Source organism: Eumetopias jubatus, unplaced genomic scaffold (genome assembly GCF_037043125.1).
Source record: "Eumetopias jubatus isolate StellerSeaLion01/CBP00866 unplaced genomic scaffold, mEumJub1_p1.0 scaffold_15, whole genome shotgun sequence".
Lineage (NCBI taxonomy): Eukaryota > Metazoa > Chordata > Mammalia > Carnivora > Otariidae > Eumetopias > Eumetopias jubatus.
In genome coordinates, this window is record NW_028274821.1 from 26674105 (window position 1) to 26694618 (window position 20514).

Genomic DNA, 20514 nt, shown 5'->3' on the forward strand with positions numbered 1-20514 from the left:
CTACACACAATACTGAATAACTTAGATGCAGTCAGTTCATCCTTTTCTAGATTTCTTATGGCTTCTGCAAAGCTCATCAAATGGTTTTGGAGAAACAATATAGATTTGTTTTATTGTAATTCTTCCCTACATTTTTATCCTCAGTGCATTTAGTGAGAACCCACCATACGCCAACCACCACCCTAAGTGAGGTAGATACAGATTTGATCAAAATTGGCAAAGCTCCTACCCTTATAAAGCCTATTATTCTGTAAGAGACATAAAGATATATTTTTTACTTTTTAAAAAGAACTATAGGGGCACCTGGGTGGCTTGGTAGGTTAAATATCTGCCTTTGGCTCAGGTCATGATCCCAGGGCTCTGGGATCAAGCCTCCTCCCCCTCGGGCTCCCTGCTCAGCAGGGAGTCTGCTTGTCCTCTCCCTCTGCACCGCCCCCCCCAGCTCATGCTTTTTCTTGGGCACTCTTTCTCTTTCACTCTAATAACTAGCTAAATAAGCAACTGTATTGAGGTTTGATTTGCAGGTGATAAAATGCACACATCATAAGTGTATATTTCAATGAATTTTTATAAGTGTATGCAACCATATAATTGCTACCATAATCAAGATACAGAACATTTCTATCATCTCAGATCATTTAGTCCTATTCTAGTTAGTCCTTCCTTGACATGCAGGCCGTCACTGCTCTGTTTTGTCACTATAGATTACATTTTTCTTTTTTAGAGTTTCATGTAAATGGAATCCTATTCTTTTGCATATACTCTTAATTTCCTTTGCTCAACTAATGTTTTTTGAGATTCATGTTTTTGCGGGTCAAGTGGTTCACCCTTGTTTGTTGGTAATTATTATTACATTGTATGGATATGCTATAAATTGTTTATCCATTCACCAGTTGATGAACATTTGGGTTGTTTCCAGTTTGGGCTTATTAAGATTTTTTTTTAAATTTTTTTATTTGAGACAGAGACAGAACATAAGCATGAGGGGGAGTAGGGAGAAGCAGATTCCCCACTGAGCAGGGAATGGGGCTTGGGGCTTGATCCAAGACCCTGGGATCATGACCTGAGCTGAAGGCAGATGCTTAACTGACTGAGCCACCCAGACACCCCTCCAATTTTGGATTATTAAAAATGAAGCTATGAAAAGCAAGTACAAGAGGACACATTTTCATATTCCTAAGAAAATACCTGGGAATGGAATTGCTGGTCAAGTGATAAGTGTTTGATTAATTTTCTGTTAAAGTGATTGTACTGTTCTGCATTCTCCTCAGTAACATATGAGAGGTCCAGTTGCTCCAAGTCCTTGTCAACATTTGGTGTCGTCTTTTAAATTTTGGCCATTTTAATGGGAATATAGTGGTAAAAGTGGTTTCTTACTCCTGTCAGTCTACTTACACAATCCCACTTTAAAATTGATCATTTTATTAATAAATTTTTAAGAAAAACTTAAAATATTTACAAGTCTGAAAGAAAATGGCTTGCTTGACTCTGCAGGTATTTTGTTTCTATTTTCCCTCAAGAAACCTCCAGGCTCTCTAGGAAACAAATCCCGTGTCAGGCAGCACTAGCGCGATGAAGCTCACAGCCAGGCTCTTCTTGGATGGCCACAACTGCTAAGGTCTACAAGTACTTTCCCTGCTTTTTTTTTCCGCCTTAGCGTCACCTTTCTAAGAATTTCCCAGAGAGCCGCGCGGGGCGGGGCGGGTTCTGCGACGCCCCCCCGGCTCCACCCCTCACAGGGACCCGCCCACTACCCGGGACTCCGCTTGAGGCAGGAGAAGGAAGGTAGCTTCCGGTCTCGCGATTGGCGCTAATCCCGCGAGAAGAGAAGACGGCTGCCATCAGTGGCGGTGGTGGGGGAGGGGTTGTGGCCGGGGCGCGCGAAGTCCCCAGGAGTGAGGGAGAGGGGGCGGGGTCGCGCGCACCGGGCGTACGCATGCGCGCACGCGGCCGGTCTGGCTGGGCTGAGAGGGGAGGGGGCGGCGGCGGCTGAGGCGGCGTCGTTATTTCCGCGGTCTGGACGGTGCGTGGCGGCGCGAGTGGCCACGGGAGAAGTAGGTAGGGACCGCCCGTGCAGAGCCATTGAAACTCCCTCTCTCCCGTGTCCTAGAGCCGCAGCCCCCCGCGCGTGTGGCGGACCCTGGGGACGCCAGGTCACCCTGCGGCCCCGGCCCTCCCGCCGCGCTTCAGGTAGGAGCTGCAGGCTCCCCTGTGTCCCCTGTCCACCGAGGCCCCGGCCTTTCCCGGGCGTGCCCGGCCTCCCGCGCGACGACAGCTCTGTCCTTGCTTCCGCGCCCTGTGGGGCCGGGGCCGGGCTGACCCGGGTAGGGCGGACGTGGGGCGGGTCCCCGCCTCAGGTGCGCCGCCACCCTGGGCCGGGCGGGTACGTCCCGCGCCAGGCGCTCCCGCACTCCGTGCCCACTGTGCGAGGCTGTGCGGGGGTCGTGTCGGGCCGGGGAGAGGTCGGCCCAGAGAGCTCCAGACAGGTGAGGGACCACCCTGACTTGAATATAGTTGTCTCATGGGCTCCCGGGCAGCGAGAGGGGACTCTGAAGAGTGAGTGCCTTGGTCATTTGTGGCCAACGTGGAAAGTTGGAAGCTCGAGTTGATTCTGTTTAGACCAGTGGTGGGGTGGCTTCTGATTTTTTTTTCTTGGATGGTGGGTAAACTCTTAAAGCCCTGGTAAGTGCTGGGCTATTAGTAAATAAGCAGCAGTAGTGTTAATGTAAGATTTAATTGCATTAAGATTTTTTTTCCCCAGTGCCATCCTCAAACTCAGGTCTGGCAGTTTAGTAAGACTTCCGTCCAGTACTTGAGCGAACACACATGGCTTGCAAATACTCTTGCCCTGAAAGCCACAATCTCTTTTACACCAGTGTTAATTTTATAGGCATTATGGTCATGAAAGCTTCTGTAGAAGATGATGATTCAGGATGGGAGCTCAGTACACCAGAAAAGATGGAAAAAAGCAATACAAGCTGGGTGGACATAACCCAAGACTTTGAAGAAGCTTGTCGAGGTGAGTTTGAATTTTTGGACTAGAAATTCAGAATCTGGGAAAAGGTAAAATAAAATCTTGATTGCGATTTGTAGACTAAATGAAATCAACAGGTAAGTGTGGTTTATCAAGTTTGTTGACCACACTTACTCATTCTCTACCCTCTAATTTTAACTTTCATTTAAAGTCAGTCAGTATTTGATAGTGCATGGAATAGTGATGTTGAAGCAAATGCTTCAATTTTTCGAGCTTTAAATAACAGGTTAGAGAGTACATGGCAATAATTTCAAATTTGGAAACATGAATTGTATTGACCTAAAGGTGGTAGTAGTTTTGTATATTTGAGGTTTTTAAATAATCAAATCACATGATTCACTGATTAAGAGGCTCCAGTAGCTTCCTGTTCCATGTAGAATAAAATCCATATTCCATCCCCATGGCCTGTATGGTCTGGTGCCTGCCCACCACTGACTTCATTTTTGTACCACTGCCCCACTAGACTCATTATGTTAGTCACAACGTCCTTTTTATGTCATTAAGCACACCAGGGCAGTTTCCCCTTGGACCTCTGCATATTTCTTTTTCTGTGTTTTAAACTGCTTTGCCTCCAGGTCTTCACATAGCTGTGTCCTTCCTGACCGGTTAAATGTTACCTCCCCAGCGAGAATGTTTCAAAACAACTAATCTAAGTAGATTTAGCCCTGTTCTTTTCTGTCCAACTCCACCTCAGTTGAATCACTCCTTTATTTTTATCATAAAACTTATCTGCTGTCAGCAACTGTCATTTTCAGTTACTTCTTGTTTATTGTCAACCTTACCCACTGGAACATAAGCTCTGTGAGTGCAGAGATCTTGTCTGTAACTCTAGTACACAGAATATTGCCTGATACATAGTAATAGTTTAATAAACGCATAGGCGTAAGTGATTAGAGAAATGAGCATGTTTGTTGTCCGAGGGGAATCAGCCTTAGGGAGAGACTGGAAAGAGAAAGGAACAAATGGTAGAATGAGAGGGGCGCCTGGGTGGCTCAGTTGGTTAAGCATCTGCCTTCCGCTCAGGTCATGATCCTGTGGTCCTGGGATTTAGCCCCGCTGCAGGCTCCCTCTGTGCACCCTGCCCCCAACTTGTGTTCTCTTGCATGTTGCGCATTCTGCCTCTCAAATAAATAAATAAAATCTTTAAAAAAAATGGTAGGGTGAGAGCTTGAATTTGAAGAGAGGATGGGATCAAGAACATGGTAGAGAAATTAACTTGGGGGAAAAGAATGAGGAATTACTGAGGCAGGAGGAACTGAGGTTAGGCTTGGTGAAGAAACAGGTATATATATGTTTTTAAAGATTTTACTTAGAGAGAGAGACAGAGAATGAGTAGGGGGAGGGGCAGAGGGAGAAGCAGACTCCCCACAGAGCAGGGAGCCTGACGTGCGACTTGATCCCAGGACCCTGAAATCATGACCTGAGCCATAGGCAGATGCCCAATCGATTGAGCCACCCAGGTCTCTGAAACAGGTATATTTCTAAGTGGATGGGGAGGAATGGTGGAGGGATGCACACCTCGATGGCTTCTGTTTTTTTCCTGAACAGGGTTAAGTCTTTGGTGCTGGTGAGATGGAGTGTTTAGAATAGTGCTCTTGAGAGGAAGAGTAGAGACTTGGAGCAGCTGCCGGTGGAAAGGGAGCCAGCTGAGTATAAGCAAAATGATAAATCATGCACTTGCCCTTTTATTGTTTTGAAATACATGTCCAGTTAAAGTATGTCTAAGTGAAATTGTGGAAAGAACATTAGACTGGGAATTGGGGGACTGCCCATATCCATCTATCCAAGGGAGAGAGAAAGAAGTGTAAGTTACAGTGTAATTTTTGTGCCCAGAGCTCTTAAATTATTAGTGGATTATACCCATCATCTTGCACTGATTTTTAAATGACCTGTATTAGAGAGCTGTCATTCTGAACCTAAATGGAAAAGGTGTCATGAAGTTCATATGGCTTCACTTGGGCCTTAAAGGAGTGGTCAAGTTTCTATAAGTGAATGTGAGGGAATTACTCTAGACTGAGATGAACCATTACAGCCAGAGTTCAGTGAGAGTTTGATGTTTGAGGAAGAGTGAGTAATTTTGCTTCTTCATGGAACGAACTTTGAATAGGCAATATGGTTTAATCCCTGCTTCAGTGGGGATTGAGAGGGGGTAGCGTGTCATTTTGTTGCTAACCTCAAACCATCCTATTAACTCTTCCATAATTAGCTCTTGCATTGTCTCAAGTGGCACAGATGTGAGGTATACTTGAAACTAAAAGGTTAATGTAGAAGTGATCTTCCTGTACATGTATATTTAGGACTAAAGGCTGTTGGCCGCTCTTGAGCCTGTGGTATTAGTTTTCTCTTCTTGAAATAATCAGATTCATAGCATCAGTTTAGTCTTAGACTTCTGTTCTAGCAACTTTCCGAGGACTAAATTTAAAATAAATATTGCTATACCCTTTAACTGTTGCAGTGGTCATTCTTCTTTAGTAACAGTATGGTGGCATTTGGCTAGACTTCTGTGATTCTCAGTACCAAAATAAATAAATATGCATAGTGATGACAGTGTTTTTCATGTACATTTCTACTTGTTCTTTTAGTGACTCTTCAAATTCTTCTGGACCAAATTCTAATTTCATCACTTCTTTTATTTCCTGTTAGGCAGATGGCACACATTCCCTCCACATTTCTTATATCTGACATTGAGGCCCTTGGCTTTTTTTTCCCCCTGAATTTATTTTGAATATATGGTGCCATTACTGTTACTGTGCCTGATACATAACATGTCATTCATCTAAATAACACCTCTTGAGCTTTGCTTCTCTCGGAAACTTTGCCTAATTCAAACCATTTCATTGACTCCGATAAAAAGCCTTTGATCGTATTTCATTTGGTTGTCTAAAGTTAGATGCTTTCTGAAGTACAAACCCACAACTTAGAAATTTCACTTAAACACAAATGATCATAAAATACACATTGCTCCTTCTTCTACCTACCAGATTCCTTTCTTTACACTCTCTCTGGATAGCCAACAACCTCTACTAGGATGATGACACCATTAGGTGTCTAGAACCCAGAGGTAATCCAGGGTTGGCCATCAATACTTCATTCTCTTTGAGTTTTAGTCTAGAAGGACAGGGGTCCATCCTGTCATTCTATGTCTTTCTGTCTTTGATGGCTTCACTCATTCCTTCTTAGCTGTCTTTCTCACAGGCCCTGTGGTTTAAGGCCCCCTCACCTATCCAATTTCTTCAACTTTTGCCCAGTACTTTTGGAAAACCCCTTTTATTGATTTCTCTTCCCTCCTTTAAAATCCAGGATTCTTAAGCTTGTTTCTTTTCCTTTCTGTATTGTCTTCTCTCATTTAGAACATTTGTAGGTGCCTAATATATATTTGTTTAAAGAATGAATGAATATTTTAAGGCCATATTTCTTCAAATTAGAGAGTATCTGTATCTTGTACTTCAGAAGTTTGAGAACCAGTGCATTACATTAAATGCTGTCATTTTGGGTGATTGCCTGAAACCAACATAATTATGAACACAAGATTGGGCATTGAAATTGTAGCAATACTTGATTATAATGTTATTATCCATTTGGTAATCCGTAATCTTTTTAAAAAATTGTATAACTGATTAAATAGCATATAAAAATTATCTTAGAAAAAATATAGATTCTTAATAAAACTTTCATGTACTCCTCCACTGAATTCATAAACCCCAATTTGAGAATCATTGTTCTAGGAATTTGCTGTTTGTTGGCACTTTATTCCAAGATGAAAAAGATGGATTGAAATTGTCTTGGTGAAAGATCTGGGCAACCTGTAAAATACATTTTTTTTTAAGATTTATTTGTTTGTTTGTTTGTTTGTTTGACAGAGAGAGACACAGGGCAGGAACACAAGCAGGGGGAGTGGGAGAGGGAGAAGCAGGCTTCCCACCGAGCAGGGAGCCCGATATGGGGCTAGATCCCAGGACCCTGGGATCATGATCTGAGCCAAAGGCAGACGCTTAATGACTGAGCCACCCAGGCACCCTTACATTTTTATTTTAAGTGATTTTGATTTTGGAAATGAAATTAAGTTTTCCTTGTTATATCCTATCGAGAATGTTTTCAGTGGTAGGACATGGGTGGAGTGGGCAGCACTAGTAATTGTGGGTCACTTTAGATCAGTGATTCCACCAGGGTTGATTTTTGCCCCTCAAGGAACATTTACCAATGTCTAACAACATTTTTGGTTGTCACAGTAGGAGGCGGGCTGCTACTGGTGTCTAGTGGGTACACACCAAGGATCCTACACAGGATAGCCGCCACAAAGAAGTAATTATTTTGCGTAACATGTCATTAGTGCTCTATTTAGATTATTTTCAATAATATTCAACTCAATAATATTCAATTAATATCAACTTTCAATAATATTCAATAATATTCAACTATCATTTAACCTTTCTGACCCTGGATTCTTCAGGAAAGGAACGTATGGATGGATGTCTTAATGCCTCTAACAACTAGCGTTAACATAGAGCAAGCAATGGGAAGAGAATGGGACCTTTGCTGCACTTTTGAGTTCTCTTCTGCATTGTTGAATGCATCTTATCAGATTATCTCTTTAATCAGGCAGGTGTTGTGTATCCTCCTCTATGTTGGTAGTTTTTGGTTAACAGAAAAGCTGTCCTCAGAAGTCACCACTTTCCCTCTTTTAGCTGGTTATTCCACTATCCATAATTCTAGATAGCATGCTTTTATTGCCACTTCTTGATTCCTTGCATTCACAATTTGGCATCAACTATGGACTTCTATCCATATAGTTACAGCTACATTATGGATATGCAAATATTATCCATAGCTGAGCCAAAGAGTAAAGCTTTTATTACTTTTTCCTTCTTGCATAGTTCTGTCTTACACAAAAAATTTTTACCCAAAATCTATGTAGTTATCATTAATTCTACCTTAGACTCCTTACCCCTTTTCTAAATCTTGAGACTTTCAGACACCTCAGACATCCTGTCATTTTCATCTCTGAAGAAATTTCTCCTCAAGCCTCTTACTTATTGCTCCAATCTGGACTTCTTGCCTTTGTACATCATGTAATCCTGAGGTCATCAGCCTGGGGTTTCTTTAATAAAAATTAGACATCTTTATTCTCCTCCTTCGTAGAGTGCATGGGAGATATAATCTGGATGTCTGAAAATGTCTTTATTCTATCCTCCCACTTTATTGATACTATAATATGTCTGGATACCTTTGATAATTTTCTATCCTCCCACTTTATTGATACTATAATATGTCTGGATACCTTTGATAATTTTGAGGGCATGACCCATTGATGGTTTTGCACTGATGTTGCTATTAAGAAGTTTGATGACTTTCTGATAACTGAGGTTTCATATGTAACCTTTTAAGATCTTCTATTTGATCCTGTATACACACCTTTCACAGTGGTTTGCCTGGTTAACAGCTCTGAGGTCCTCTCACCTTGTCTGATCCTTTAGTTCTAGGAAACTTTGTTCTATTTCCTCTTTGGGTTTTTTTGTTAGTGTTTTTTTTTTTTAATTTTAATATATTTTATTCAAGCTAGTAGATCGAAAGTATTATCACTTTGACATATTAGAATACAAATTATTGAGATATTTTACATTCCTTTTGTGTACTAAGTGTTCAAAATTTGGTGCATACTTGACACAGCATATCTCAGACACTAAATTTTTAAAAATTTTTTTATTATGTTAATCACCATACTTTGTTAGTGTTTGTTTTTTTTTTTTGGTATTATTCTCCTTATGGACTGTCTGTTTTTTGGATACTGAACCTTTGGGAGATGCTTAGATCATGAGAGTGGAGCCCACATGAATGGGATTAGTCCCTTCTGCTGTTTGACGTTACCGCAGAAAGATGACTGTCTAGCAGGTGGGCCCTCACCAAATACCTGCTGGTGCCTTGATCTTGGACTTCCCAGATTCTAGAACTGTGAGAAATGTTTGTTGTTTATAGGCTGCTCAGGTATATTTTGTAGGTATATTATAGGTATTTTTTTGTTGTAGCAGCCTGAATGGACTATCTTCCAAACCTACTGTATTTTTCTTTTCTGCTGTAATGTTCTTAATTTTTAAAATTTCTTTTCTCTGAATATTCCTCCTCCCTTTTTTAAAAAAGTAAAATGTCCTGTTTTTGTTTCAGGGTTGCACTGTTATATCTCTGTAAGGATAATAGTTCTTTTGAATGTTCTTGTACAAAGTATCTTTCCTCCAACTCGCCTTTTCTTTTTTTAGTTTCCTTTAGTTTATATCTTTCATATTTGGGCATTACTTCAGATATCTAAGAATTCTTTGTTGCCTGTCTAAGGGTGGAAAACCAAAAAGCCAATTGGAAGCTCTGAAGTTTTGAGTGGGACTTATTGACACTCACTGTCACTGTCAAGTGATCTGACTTGGCTTTTGTGGTGAAGAACATCTGATATACGTTACTTAATGCTTTCTATTTGGAAAGATTATATTTAGTAGAGAAAATTCAGTCTTTTGCCTTGAAGTTGAAGCTCTGGCTTGACTGCCTATGATTTAAGTTAAGTGGGGGAAGAGATCTGCATTTTTTACATATTCACTTAATGCCCCCTCTTTCCAGTACTGTACCTGGTCTTCCAATAACCTTCTGTCTCTGGAGATGTTTTTACCCTCTTCAAAAAAAGTCTTCAGTGTGTGAGTTTAGGGAGGGGCAGTTACCCTGCTCTGTAAATAGGACAGGGTTCTGTGTTGTCTGACTGCTCAGTCCTCCATATTTTAGCCTCCCTTTATCTGCACTTTTAGGGGCAAGTGGTAAGTCAGATTGGTTTTTGGCTTTCTCTACTCCTGATTTTAGTATTTTGTTTTCTTGAGTTAGCTAAGAAACTACTTAATTTGTCTTTTTATTTCCAAGTTTCTCCAGTTTTGTTGTACTGTTTCTGTACCTGTTTTTCTTCTTTGGAGTATATACCTTTCTTAAAACACACACACACACACACACACTCTTTCTCTGGTTGTTTTAATGAGATTTCAGGAGGGAATTAGAGGTAGTTGCATGTGTTCAGTTAGCCACCTTTACCCCTTGGTAAACCTCAATTGGTTTGTTTAAATATCACTATTACAGTGGTATTGGATTTCAACTGTATCATTCAACCTACTGATTCAGTAGGTGTTCATAGGGTCCCTAGCTGGGAACTTAACCATCGTTTATAATGTTATGGGTGGAAATCTGTTCAAAGATCTGTAATTTCAGTTTACACATCTGTTCACTTATAAGATGATAAAATGTATTTGCCTTGTCACATAGGTACATGTTTTTCTCTGTCCTGTAAGATAATTTTTCTCAGGAGAATGATCATATGCTTCAAGTGCTTAGTACTGCTGCATACCCAAACTCCACTACAAAGTTCTGATTTATTATTCATTTCCAAGGCAAAAGGATGTCCAGTAAGATGTTAGGAAATTCTGTGACCCACAAAATTGAGTTAAATTTTCTCTCACAACAGATCTATTCATGCCTTATATGAGAGTGAGGATAAAAGAAAAAGGCGGTTTATTGTCAAAGTAGTCAAAAAAATTTGAATCATCAACTTTTCCTCGTATCTGATTTTTTCCTTTGCTCTGAGTGTTTTAAGGTATGTACTACTGCACCTACTTAAGGCTTTAACTTAAAAGTAGAAGTAACTGTTTTTTTTATCATTGTGTTAGTGTGGTTCAGCAGTTTGGTGTGTCTGTGATCCCTGGGATCATTAAGATTTCAAAGGGTATGCAAGGTCAAACCAATTTCCATGGTAAAACTATTTCCATATAATATTGAGATGTTAACTTGGCTTTTTGACTCTCCTTATAAGTACTGTGGAATTTTCCAGGGACTACATGACATGTGATGATGTCATTGCTCTAACTGCTAAGATAAATGTAAAACATCCTTCTCACTAAATTTTTTGAGACTTGCAGCCTAGTTGGATAAGACCCAAACTACTCAGGTCTATAGTGCTGTAGAAAAGATCATGATTCTGTGTCCAGTTGTTGATCATGCAGTGAGAGTGCTTGCACTCTGCTTAGTTGAGTAAATTTTAAAGTTTCCTGCCTATAGTTTACTGTGATCGGATTACTGATACTCTTTTTTTTCTTTTAAGATTTTATTTATTTATTTGAGAGAGAGAGGGCATGCGCATGTGGACGCATGAGGAAAAGCAGAGGGAGAGGGACAAGTGGACTCTGCACGGAGTGCGGAGCCCGAGGTGGGGCTCAATCCCAGGATTCTGAGATCATGACCTGAGCCGAAATCAAGAGTTTGTTGCTTAATCGACTGAGCCACCCAGGCCCCCCTGATTACTGGTGTTCTGAGGGACCTAATGAGAGTCAGCTAGTTCAGCCCTTCATTTTATAGATAGGAGACCAAGACCCGGAGTGATCGACTTGCTTTTAGGTCTGTGGAGTGTTTTTAAGTTTGGTGAAGCTATTTGGTTTCCAAATCTACCTTAAGTATTTGATAAATTACTACAGCAGTTCTCAGATTTTTTGGTCTTAGGACCCCATTATACTCTTAAAAATTATATTTTTAAACTCTTTAAAAATTGTGTGTTAGCATATATATAGATGTTTACTGTATTAAAATTTAGAACTGAGAAATTTAAAAAATACTTACCAATGCATTTAAAAACAATTATAAACCCATTGCATGTTAACATGTTTTTTAATGAAAAATAAATTTATTTTTCAAAACAGAATAACTTACAAGAATGGTGTTGTTTTGTTTTTTTGAAAATCTCTTTAATATCAGCATAACGAAGGGCACCTGAATTCCTTATCTGTGTGTTTGTTTGAAGTAAACGAGGTAAATCTGGCCTCATCCAGTATGTAGTTGAAAAATGGAGGAACCTTTTCAGATAATTGTAGATACTCTTCTTTGATATTACAGTACAACAAAACTTGACGGGTGGTAGTTTCTTAAAGATTAGTTGTGATGTGGAATCCGAAGACCCGTCAGTGGACTTTCCATTCTTTGTTACATTAAAATCCCCTGGTCTGCCTTGAATTTTGAATGGATCTTTTATCCATGCCTAATTTTGAAACGTGTTGCTATTTGGAAAATAATGGCTCATTGAGTTAAGCAGATCTTCCAAATGCTGATATAATTTATATAATACTGAAAAGCACATTTGTTAATATCACCACCAATATCGTCAGAAAAGTCTTTTTTAAGTATTGGGAAGCTATCAGGTTCACAATGTCAGATATTTCTCCAAATTCCAATTTTTGAATAAAAGCTCCAGTTTTATCATTGGCAACACAAATGTCAGCTGTTTTTCTTAAAGCAACAAACTCATTTATTTTCAAGAAAATGACATATTCTCAGATCTGAATAAGTATAGTTTGGCCATTGTTCAAGGAAAAATGGTGTTCCATAATTGTGCAAGTGCTTTTCTTTAAGACAGCATCTTACATTGGTATGCAGCAAAAGTGTTTGCTTATACTTCCCATTTTGTCAAATAGACTATTTAAATAAAGATGTACTCGGAGATTGAGATTTAATCAGCTAAATCAGGGCCAGCACTAGGATGAAGTGATTGAGGCACCGAGGGTGCAAAATTTAAGAATTTGCTACCTGAAAGTGAATGCCTCTTTAAATTTTGCATGGGAGGTCCTTCACTGGCTACACCCTGGTCCCAGCTCTGAGGTTAATAATTTTACTGCTTCATCAAGGACTTCTTAAGTGAAACTAAAAAAAAAAAGTTTGTCTTTTTTAACTGCAAATGTATGGAGGTAAAGAATACACTATTTAGCTTGGGGCCACTGTCTTAATTTGTGCTGAAACTAAAGCAGGGTAGCCCTGTCCCCCCCATTTTTTATTTTTCCTCTTTTTTTTTTTTTAAGATTTTACTTATTTGGGAGAGAGAGAATGAGAGAGAGAGAGCATGAGAGGGAGGAGGGTCAGAGGGAGAAGGAGACTCCCTGCTGAGCAGGGAGCCCGATGCGGGACTCCATCCCCGGACTCCAGGATCATGACCTGAGCCGAAGGCAGTTGCTTAACCAACTGAGCCACCCAGGCACCCTATTTTTCCTCTTTATGCGTTGCTTTTGCATCATCAGTGCAAATGTCAACACAATGAAAAAGACAGTGTTTTGGTATTACTATAAAAGTAATTTTTAAATTTTATCTGTTTGGGAAAGAGTGCGAGCAGGAGCTCGCCAGTATGTGCACGAGTGAGCGGGGTGGAGGGGGCAGAGGGAGAAGGAGAGAAAGAATCATAAGTATGCCCCACACTCAGCGTGGAGCCCAACATGGGGCTCAGTCTCACAACCCTGAGATCATGACCTGAACCGAAATCAAGATTTGGATGCTTAACTGACTGAGCCACCCAGGTGCCCCAATATTACTATGAAAGTAATTCTAATATCACAGACACCACCTCGGTTCCCAGACCATCTTTGAGAACTGCTGAAAACTAGTGCTTTGCACCTTCAGCAAGATTTGGCCATCAATATTTAAGCTACTTAAAATGTTATGGTAGTGGTTCTCATCTTCCCTGCACATTGAACTCACCGTAGTGCTTTAAAACCACTACAGAGGTCCTACCCCTAGAATTTAATTGGTTTAGGGTGCTGCTTGGATGTTGGGATTTTCACAAGCTCCAGAGTTGATAACAATATGCAGCCAAGGTTGGGACCTGTTTTATAGGGGTTGAATACTGTTTGGATTAGCTGTTGACTCATGTTTTCTACATTGAAATAAAATATAATTTTAAAAAGTAGCTTTGGCACTGTTCCTGGGACAAAAAGCGGTTAGATTATGACACCAAGTGGTTTAAAAACAACTTGAGAAATAGCAGTCAGTTCTGTGAAAAAGTATATACTTAGGGGGAATTTTACTAGTGATACCTTAAAATGAGGTTGGTAATTCTGATTAGATTATTTTGGCCTCTGGTGGGTTGCTTGCTAATTCTAAAAAGTACAATTTATAGAGTTTATTCACTCTGTAGAAGGCATTATATTAGTAATTGAGTACAAATAACAATTTCATAGAAAATGGAGTTTAATGAAAGCCCATTTTTCAAACAAAACTTTTTTTTCTTAGAATTAAAATTTAAATATTAAGATGGTATTATTCAAAGGATTTTTCTCTTTGTTTCTTTTAGAATTAAAGTTGGGAGAACTGCTTCATGATAAGCTGTAAGTATTTGTGTCATTTGAAATAGTGTAGTTTACTTCTGTTTTTTTCTCGTATGCAGTAGTATTCCTTGAGACCTGGGTAATATTACATTTCAAAGCTGTAAAAATAAAATTAATTATAAATATATTTTTAACATTGATGAGTTATTTTGGGGCAGCTGACCCTAGTTGTGATATGAAATGGTTGGACTTAGTGAAACTATGCCTCATGGTCCTTTCCTTGAGAGTTAGATATATAGGATGTGGAATTTCTTGAAGAAAAGTCAACAGGCTGTATGTTATCTAAATAGGCTGGTTGATGACCAGAGATAAGTGAGATAATGGCTGGATGAAAGTAGATTGAGAATGGCTAGAAAGGTGGAAAAAGAGGTGCTTGATTCTATTTATACTACCATAGATAGCCTCAGGTCCCATACTGCTCTGGCAGGCTCAATTTCAAGGTTAGAAATATTAAATATTAAATTAGTGCCCGAGATTGGACATTTGGGAAGCAAGGGTAGACCCTGAAATTTAGTTCTTCTCAGACTGTAGTGTGAATCGGAATCATCCCACACATTGAAAACACATGTTGCTGGGCCCCACCCCCAGAGTTCCTTCTTTAGGTCTGGCATGGGACCACAGAAGTTGCATTTCCACCAAGTTCCCTGATGAGGTTGATGCTGCTGAGCCAGGGACCAACTGCACTGGTGCTGCCCGCAATTCTAGGAAAGCTATAATGAAACCATATCACAAGCTAATGCAGGAAAGAGTGTGGCTTCTGACTGTGGAACAAGATTTGAAAGAAGTTAGCTGGAGGGACCACGCTCTCTTCATTTCCCCAAGGTTTTAGGTTCAGCCCAGGGAACATGATTGCCAGCAGCCTCCCCTGACCATCTATCTATTAAAGTTATATTTTTGTGATTCATATCTCCCTTAGCTGTCTTCTCTTTTATCCCTAGCATACAGTCTTCTAACATGCTATGTAACTTTTTATTGTTTATTTTCTGTTTCCTTCCACTGGATATAGTAAGGCAGGCAAATTTGTTCTGCTCACTCATGTATCCTAAGTACCTAGAACCATGCTTAGAACATATTAGGTGCTCCTGAAATTTGTTGAATGAATGGAATAGCTAACTTAATGCTACTATAGTTTCCATAGAGCTTTACTAATTAGGCAGATACCTCATTAGTCTAGGGTTTTAGTTGTGCCATTAAAAACTTGGTTTAGTTTTTCTCTTGTAAGTAATAAGTGGATACTTTGTTTTAAACTAATTCAGACATCAGAGATGAAACAAAAACTTCCGTGACACTGCCCCCACTCCCCCACATGCCTGTTCTTTGCCCAGAGATAATAACTGTTAGCAGATTGTTGCATGTCTTTCTAGACCTATAAATATATTTACATACTGTAAATATCTTTCTTTTACATACAGTAAAATCGGTAAATTAGTTAATTGTAAGTACGAATCTACAGTATGTATTTTGAAAATTCCTTCCCAATTCAGTGTATCTTGGAGCTCATTCTCTGTTACTATATAAGCTCTACCTTGTTCATTTTAACTGTTGGTTTGTATTTTACAAAATGGCTATACCTGTGGTATCCCTATTGATGGACATTTAAATTGCAAGATTTTTGGTAACGTGGGAAAATTGAAGACATTTAATTTCTACAAGCCTTTTTGTATACATGTACAAATAATTTTTAGGGTGGAAGCCTAGGACTCAAATGACTGGATTTTAATGGGTTCAGCCAGACTTTTCCTAAACAAAAGTGTGTATCAATTTACACTCCCACCAACAGTATATGAGAGTAAACTAAATATATTTTTAAAACTTTCTGAATAGCCAGAGAAATTCCTCATTGTTTGGTTTGCATTACCTGATTACATTTGAATTTGAGCAGCTTTTCACCTTGTTATTAATATACATTTTTTCTTTTGCGAATTGTCCATTCCTGTTGTTTGCCTTTTTTTTTTTTTTTTTTTGGACTACTTGCCTTATTTATATGTACCAGGTGGTTGTATTCTGGATAATAACTTTTTGAAAATTATATTAAAAATATCCGACCTAGATAATTATGGAGTTCCAGCTATGGTTTATTATAGGCACATATAAACTAGTTTTGTAAATTATTGAAGAGTCTTTTATTTGCTTGTTTTAGGTTTAGAACTTAAATTTGCCTGCAGTTTACTTTTTGAAATTGTGTGAATCAAAGATTTCACTTTTTTCCAGATGGGTAGCCACTTGTCTCAACGGTATTGATTAACCCACTATTTTTCAGTACTCTGAAATTCTTTTTTTTTTTTTTTAAGATTTTATTTATTTACTTGACAGAGACACAGCGAGAGAGGGAACACACGCAGGGGGAGTGGGAGAGGGAGCTTGATGTGGGGCTCTATTCCAGGACTCTGGGATCATGACCTGAGCCGAAGGCAGATGCTTAATGACTGAGCCACCTAGGCTCCCCAAAATTCTTTTACCAAATATAATTCCTACAGAAATGGGGTTGGGCCTGTTTTCTCTTGACGTGTGTATGCTAGAATGCTTTCAATTATTATATCTTAGAATATTTTTGATATTTGATGAATCTCTGTTGTTGAAAAATTCTCTTCCATTTTTGCATATTTTCCGTTATGGCTTGACAACATCTTTGAAAAATACCATTTGGGTTTTGACTAGCATAGACTAGAGTTGTCTTCAATAATATGTTCATCTTGTCGGATTATTTTGAAGCATTAAGAGATTTGAGGGATTACAGGGAAGAGTCTGTCTCCTTAAAGCTGGTTTTGATGTCTTGCTGCCTTTCTGAGAGAAATGATTTAGTGTAGCAAGGTAGATGTCTTGATTTTCCTGGTAATCTAATAGCTTAGACTAAGCAAAATATGAAGTCAGTAGCTTCATCACCTGTCAGACTTTCTTTTAAGCTTTTTTTGTTCCTGTCCCATTTTTTTGAGGCATTTCTCCGTTAACGATACACTTACCAGTCCACAGTGCATCACAACTATCTGCTTTTATGGCTAATAAGCCATAAAAACCAGACACAAGAGGATTCCTGGATTATTTTTCATTATGTTATTGCCAGAACTTTGGGCATTACAGACAGTAATGTGCCAGATTATTACTATTATTCAAGATCTAAAGAAAATGATGATTATTTCAACATTAAGTAGAGAAAATTATTTAAAGAAGGCAAAGTGAAATCCATTATAGATCAGTTGATCTTTTTTCCAAAATTTCTAATGTGCAACATTTTGAAGGAAACACAAAAACCTTTTTTTTTCTTTTCTCCCCCGCAGTGCATGTAAAATAATTTGAGTGACAAATACATGGAATAATTTTTATGTTATGTTTCTATCTAATTGAAATAGAAGTGGTAACAAATTGGGAAGACTAAATACATAGAATACCATAGTTATTTAAAGCACTATAATTTTATATCATTGTGGGAATCTGGATAAACTTAACTGGTTCAAAAACAATTTGGTCATTTTTTTTATTTCCAGATTTGGCCTTTTTGAAGCCATGTCTGCCATTGAAATGATGGATCCCAAGATGGATGCTGGCATGATTGGAAACCAAGTTAATCGAAAAGTTCTCAATTTTGAACAAGCTATCAAGGTAATTACCATTGTGCTTTTTGTGTTTTATCATTTGTTATTTCATATGTTAAAACAATGAAAATCAAACTTGGCATATTAAAATATAATTTTTTTAAGATTATCTCAGGTATGTAAACAAAACTTGGTTATAACCTTTAGTTATCTATCTCTTGAAATTTTAAGATCTGTAAATTGTTCAAGGTCTTCATTACAAGCTTGCTCTACATTTGTGTGTCTGTTTATTAATTTTTTTTAAAGATTTTGTTTCAGAGAGAGCACGAGTGGGGAGAGGGGCAAGGGGAGAGGGAGAAGCAGACTCCTTGCTGAACAAGGAGCCCGATCAAGGGCTCGATCCCAGGACCCCAGGGTCATGACCTGAGCCAAAGGCAGACACTTAACTGACTGAGCCACCCAGGTGCCCTGTTCATTAATTTTTGAAAGCATTTCAGTATATATTCAAATACCAGGGTAGTTGGGTTGGTTAAGGGATTAAATTTTATGTATTAATACATTAAGCAAGGTGCTTGTGGTTGTGAATTTGAAATTAACTGTGAGGACTGACTTACAGATTCACTCATAGTTGACACAGAGTTTAATTTTGCATATTTTATGAGGAAAGATTTGCTAAACAAAATTTACAAGTAGTATAGTTAACTTAAGGGAATGGTTTTTAAAAATGTTTGGGGCACCTGGCTGGCTCAGTCCAGTTAAGCATCTGATTCTTGATTTTGGCTCAGGTTATGATCTCAGGGTCATGAGAATGAGCCCTGCTTTGGTCTCCACACTCCTTGGGGAGTCTGCTTGAGGTTCTCTCTCTCCCTCTCCTTCCCTGTACCCTGTGCATGTGCATGTTCTTTCTCTCTCAAATAATTAAAAGTTTTCTCTTGGTAAATAGTTTTGATCCATTAATATGATTAATGTTTATTAATGCTTAAAACTAATTTGAACTGTTTTTTAAATACTTGTTGGTTTGACTTTTTGTTTCTTTGTAAAGGCCTTTAGTCTGTTTCAAATTAAGAGGCTTTGATTTTTTTTTATTGAAGATCTATTTGTTGGTTTGACTTTTTGTTTCTTTGCAAAGGCCTTTAGTCTGCTTCAAATTAAGAGGCTTTGATTGTTCTTATTGAAGATCGAATACAGAGTTGGTGTCTTAGTTTTTATCAGGTGATGACATAGTTCTAGAATTTTTATTTTTAAAATCTAATTTTTGGAAGAGAAAATGCTACTGGACATAAAAACCATAAATTTGTAAAAAAAACTTCTCATATGTCCTATTTCTCCTCGTTTTTAGGATGGCACCATTAAAATTAAAGACCTCACCTTGCCTGAATTGATAGGGATAATGGATACTTGTTTTTGCTGTTTGGTAAGAGTTGAAATAACACTTGGTTAATCTAAAAACTATGACTTCCCAGGAAGTTTCTCTGGTTGGGGATTATTGACTTAGAGACAGAAGTCAGGAAAACTTGTGCAGTTTCTTGCATTAAGCTAGGTGGGATGTGATGCTCTCGACTAGCAGCAGCAGTTAGTAGTAGTAGTAGTAGTAGTAGTAGTAGTAGGCGGCTAGGTGGGATGTGATGCTCTCGACTAGCAGCAGCAGTAGTAGTAGTAGTAGTAGTAGTAGTAGTAGTAGGCGGCTATGTGGGATGTGATGCTCTCGACTAGCAGTAGTAGTAGTAGTAGTAGTAGTAGTAGTAGTAGTAGTAGGCTAGGTGGGATGTGATGCTCTCGACTAGCAGTAGTAGTAGTAGTAGTAGTAGTAGTAGTAGTAGTAGGCGGCTAGGTGGGATGTGATGCTCTCGACTAGCAGTAGTAGTAGTAGTAGTAGTAGTAGTAGTAGTAGTCGTTGTCGTCTTTAGTAGTAGTGAGTATGAAAAAGAAAAGTTAAATGAGTGGCTAAGGACTGGTTAGTTCTAAAACTGTGAATTCCCTACCTTATGGATTTTTATTGACTCCATTGTGGCATTGATTGCTTTTGGATGGTATGTAAGGCAGCATTCTAATTTCATTAATCTCCAAGTATATTGCAAACTGAATTCTATATAAGAATGCTTCCGTTAGATAGCTAATCGTATTTATGGTAATGATCCTTGAAAATCTTTAGTCAGTGAAGGTGAATTGTAATTCTTTTGTCCCTTCTGACTTTGATCATCTTTGAAATGCTATGATTAATAATACATTTATTTGGGTCTGTGGCAGTCTAGCCCTTGACGGTTGGGTCAATTTAGACTTTGCAGGCTTTGTGTGTTGTCTTAAACATACACATACATTTATTTCTTTATAGATAACATGGTTAGAGGGCCATTCCTTGGCACAGACAGTATTTACGTGCCTTTACATTCACAATCCAGACTTTATAGAAGATCCTGCCATGAAAGCTTTTGCTCTGGGAATCCTGAAAATCTGTGACATTGCAAGGGAAAAAGTAAATAAAGCTGCTGTTTTTGAAGAGGTAAGATTTTGTAATAGAATTCCTGAAGCTCATTGACCACTTTATTAATTGTGATACATTTAAATGATCATATATATTTTTATCAACAAATATAGTTAAAAACAGTTTTTAAAAGTGATGCTGTGCTGTTTACAAATATATTGGCTGAAGTGAACCAGTTCGGAGAAAGAACTTTAGTTTCAGTATATGTTCTTTCTGTCAGTACCATTCATTGAGTATCCATTTTGTGCAGAGTATTTTGTTCTGGGTATTGTGGGAATTCACAAAGAAAATAGAAGACACAGCTTCTTCCCTCAA

General features: G+C 38.6%; 1 protein-coding gene across 4 annotated transcripts in view; it reads left to right on the forward strand.

Annotated features, from left to right (window-relative positions):
* Positions 1-1976: 1976 nt before the first annotated feature.
* The window catches only part of NAA35 (N-alpha-acetyltransferase 35, NatC auxiliary subunit), a 94790-nt gene continuing 76252 nt past the window's right edge, over positions 1977-20514 (forward strand). Inside the window, exons 1-6 of one of the 4 annotated variants that reach the window (XM_028122234.2) lie at positions 1977-2058; positions 2891-3019; positions 14154-14187; positions 17670-17784; positions 19057-19131; positions 20050-20217. In XM_028122234.2, the coding sequence (XP_027978035.2) occupies positions 2896-3019; positions 14154-14187; positions 17670-17784; positions 19057-19131; positions 20050-20217 (516 nt within the window). In that variant the 5' untranslated portion in view covers positions 1977-2058; positions 2891-2895. The other 3 variants (XM_028122237.2, XM_028122236.2, XM_028122235.2) reach the window with 3 other exon arrangements.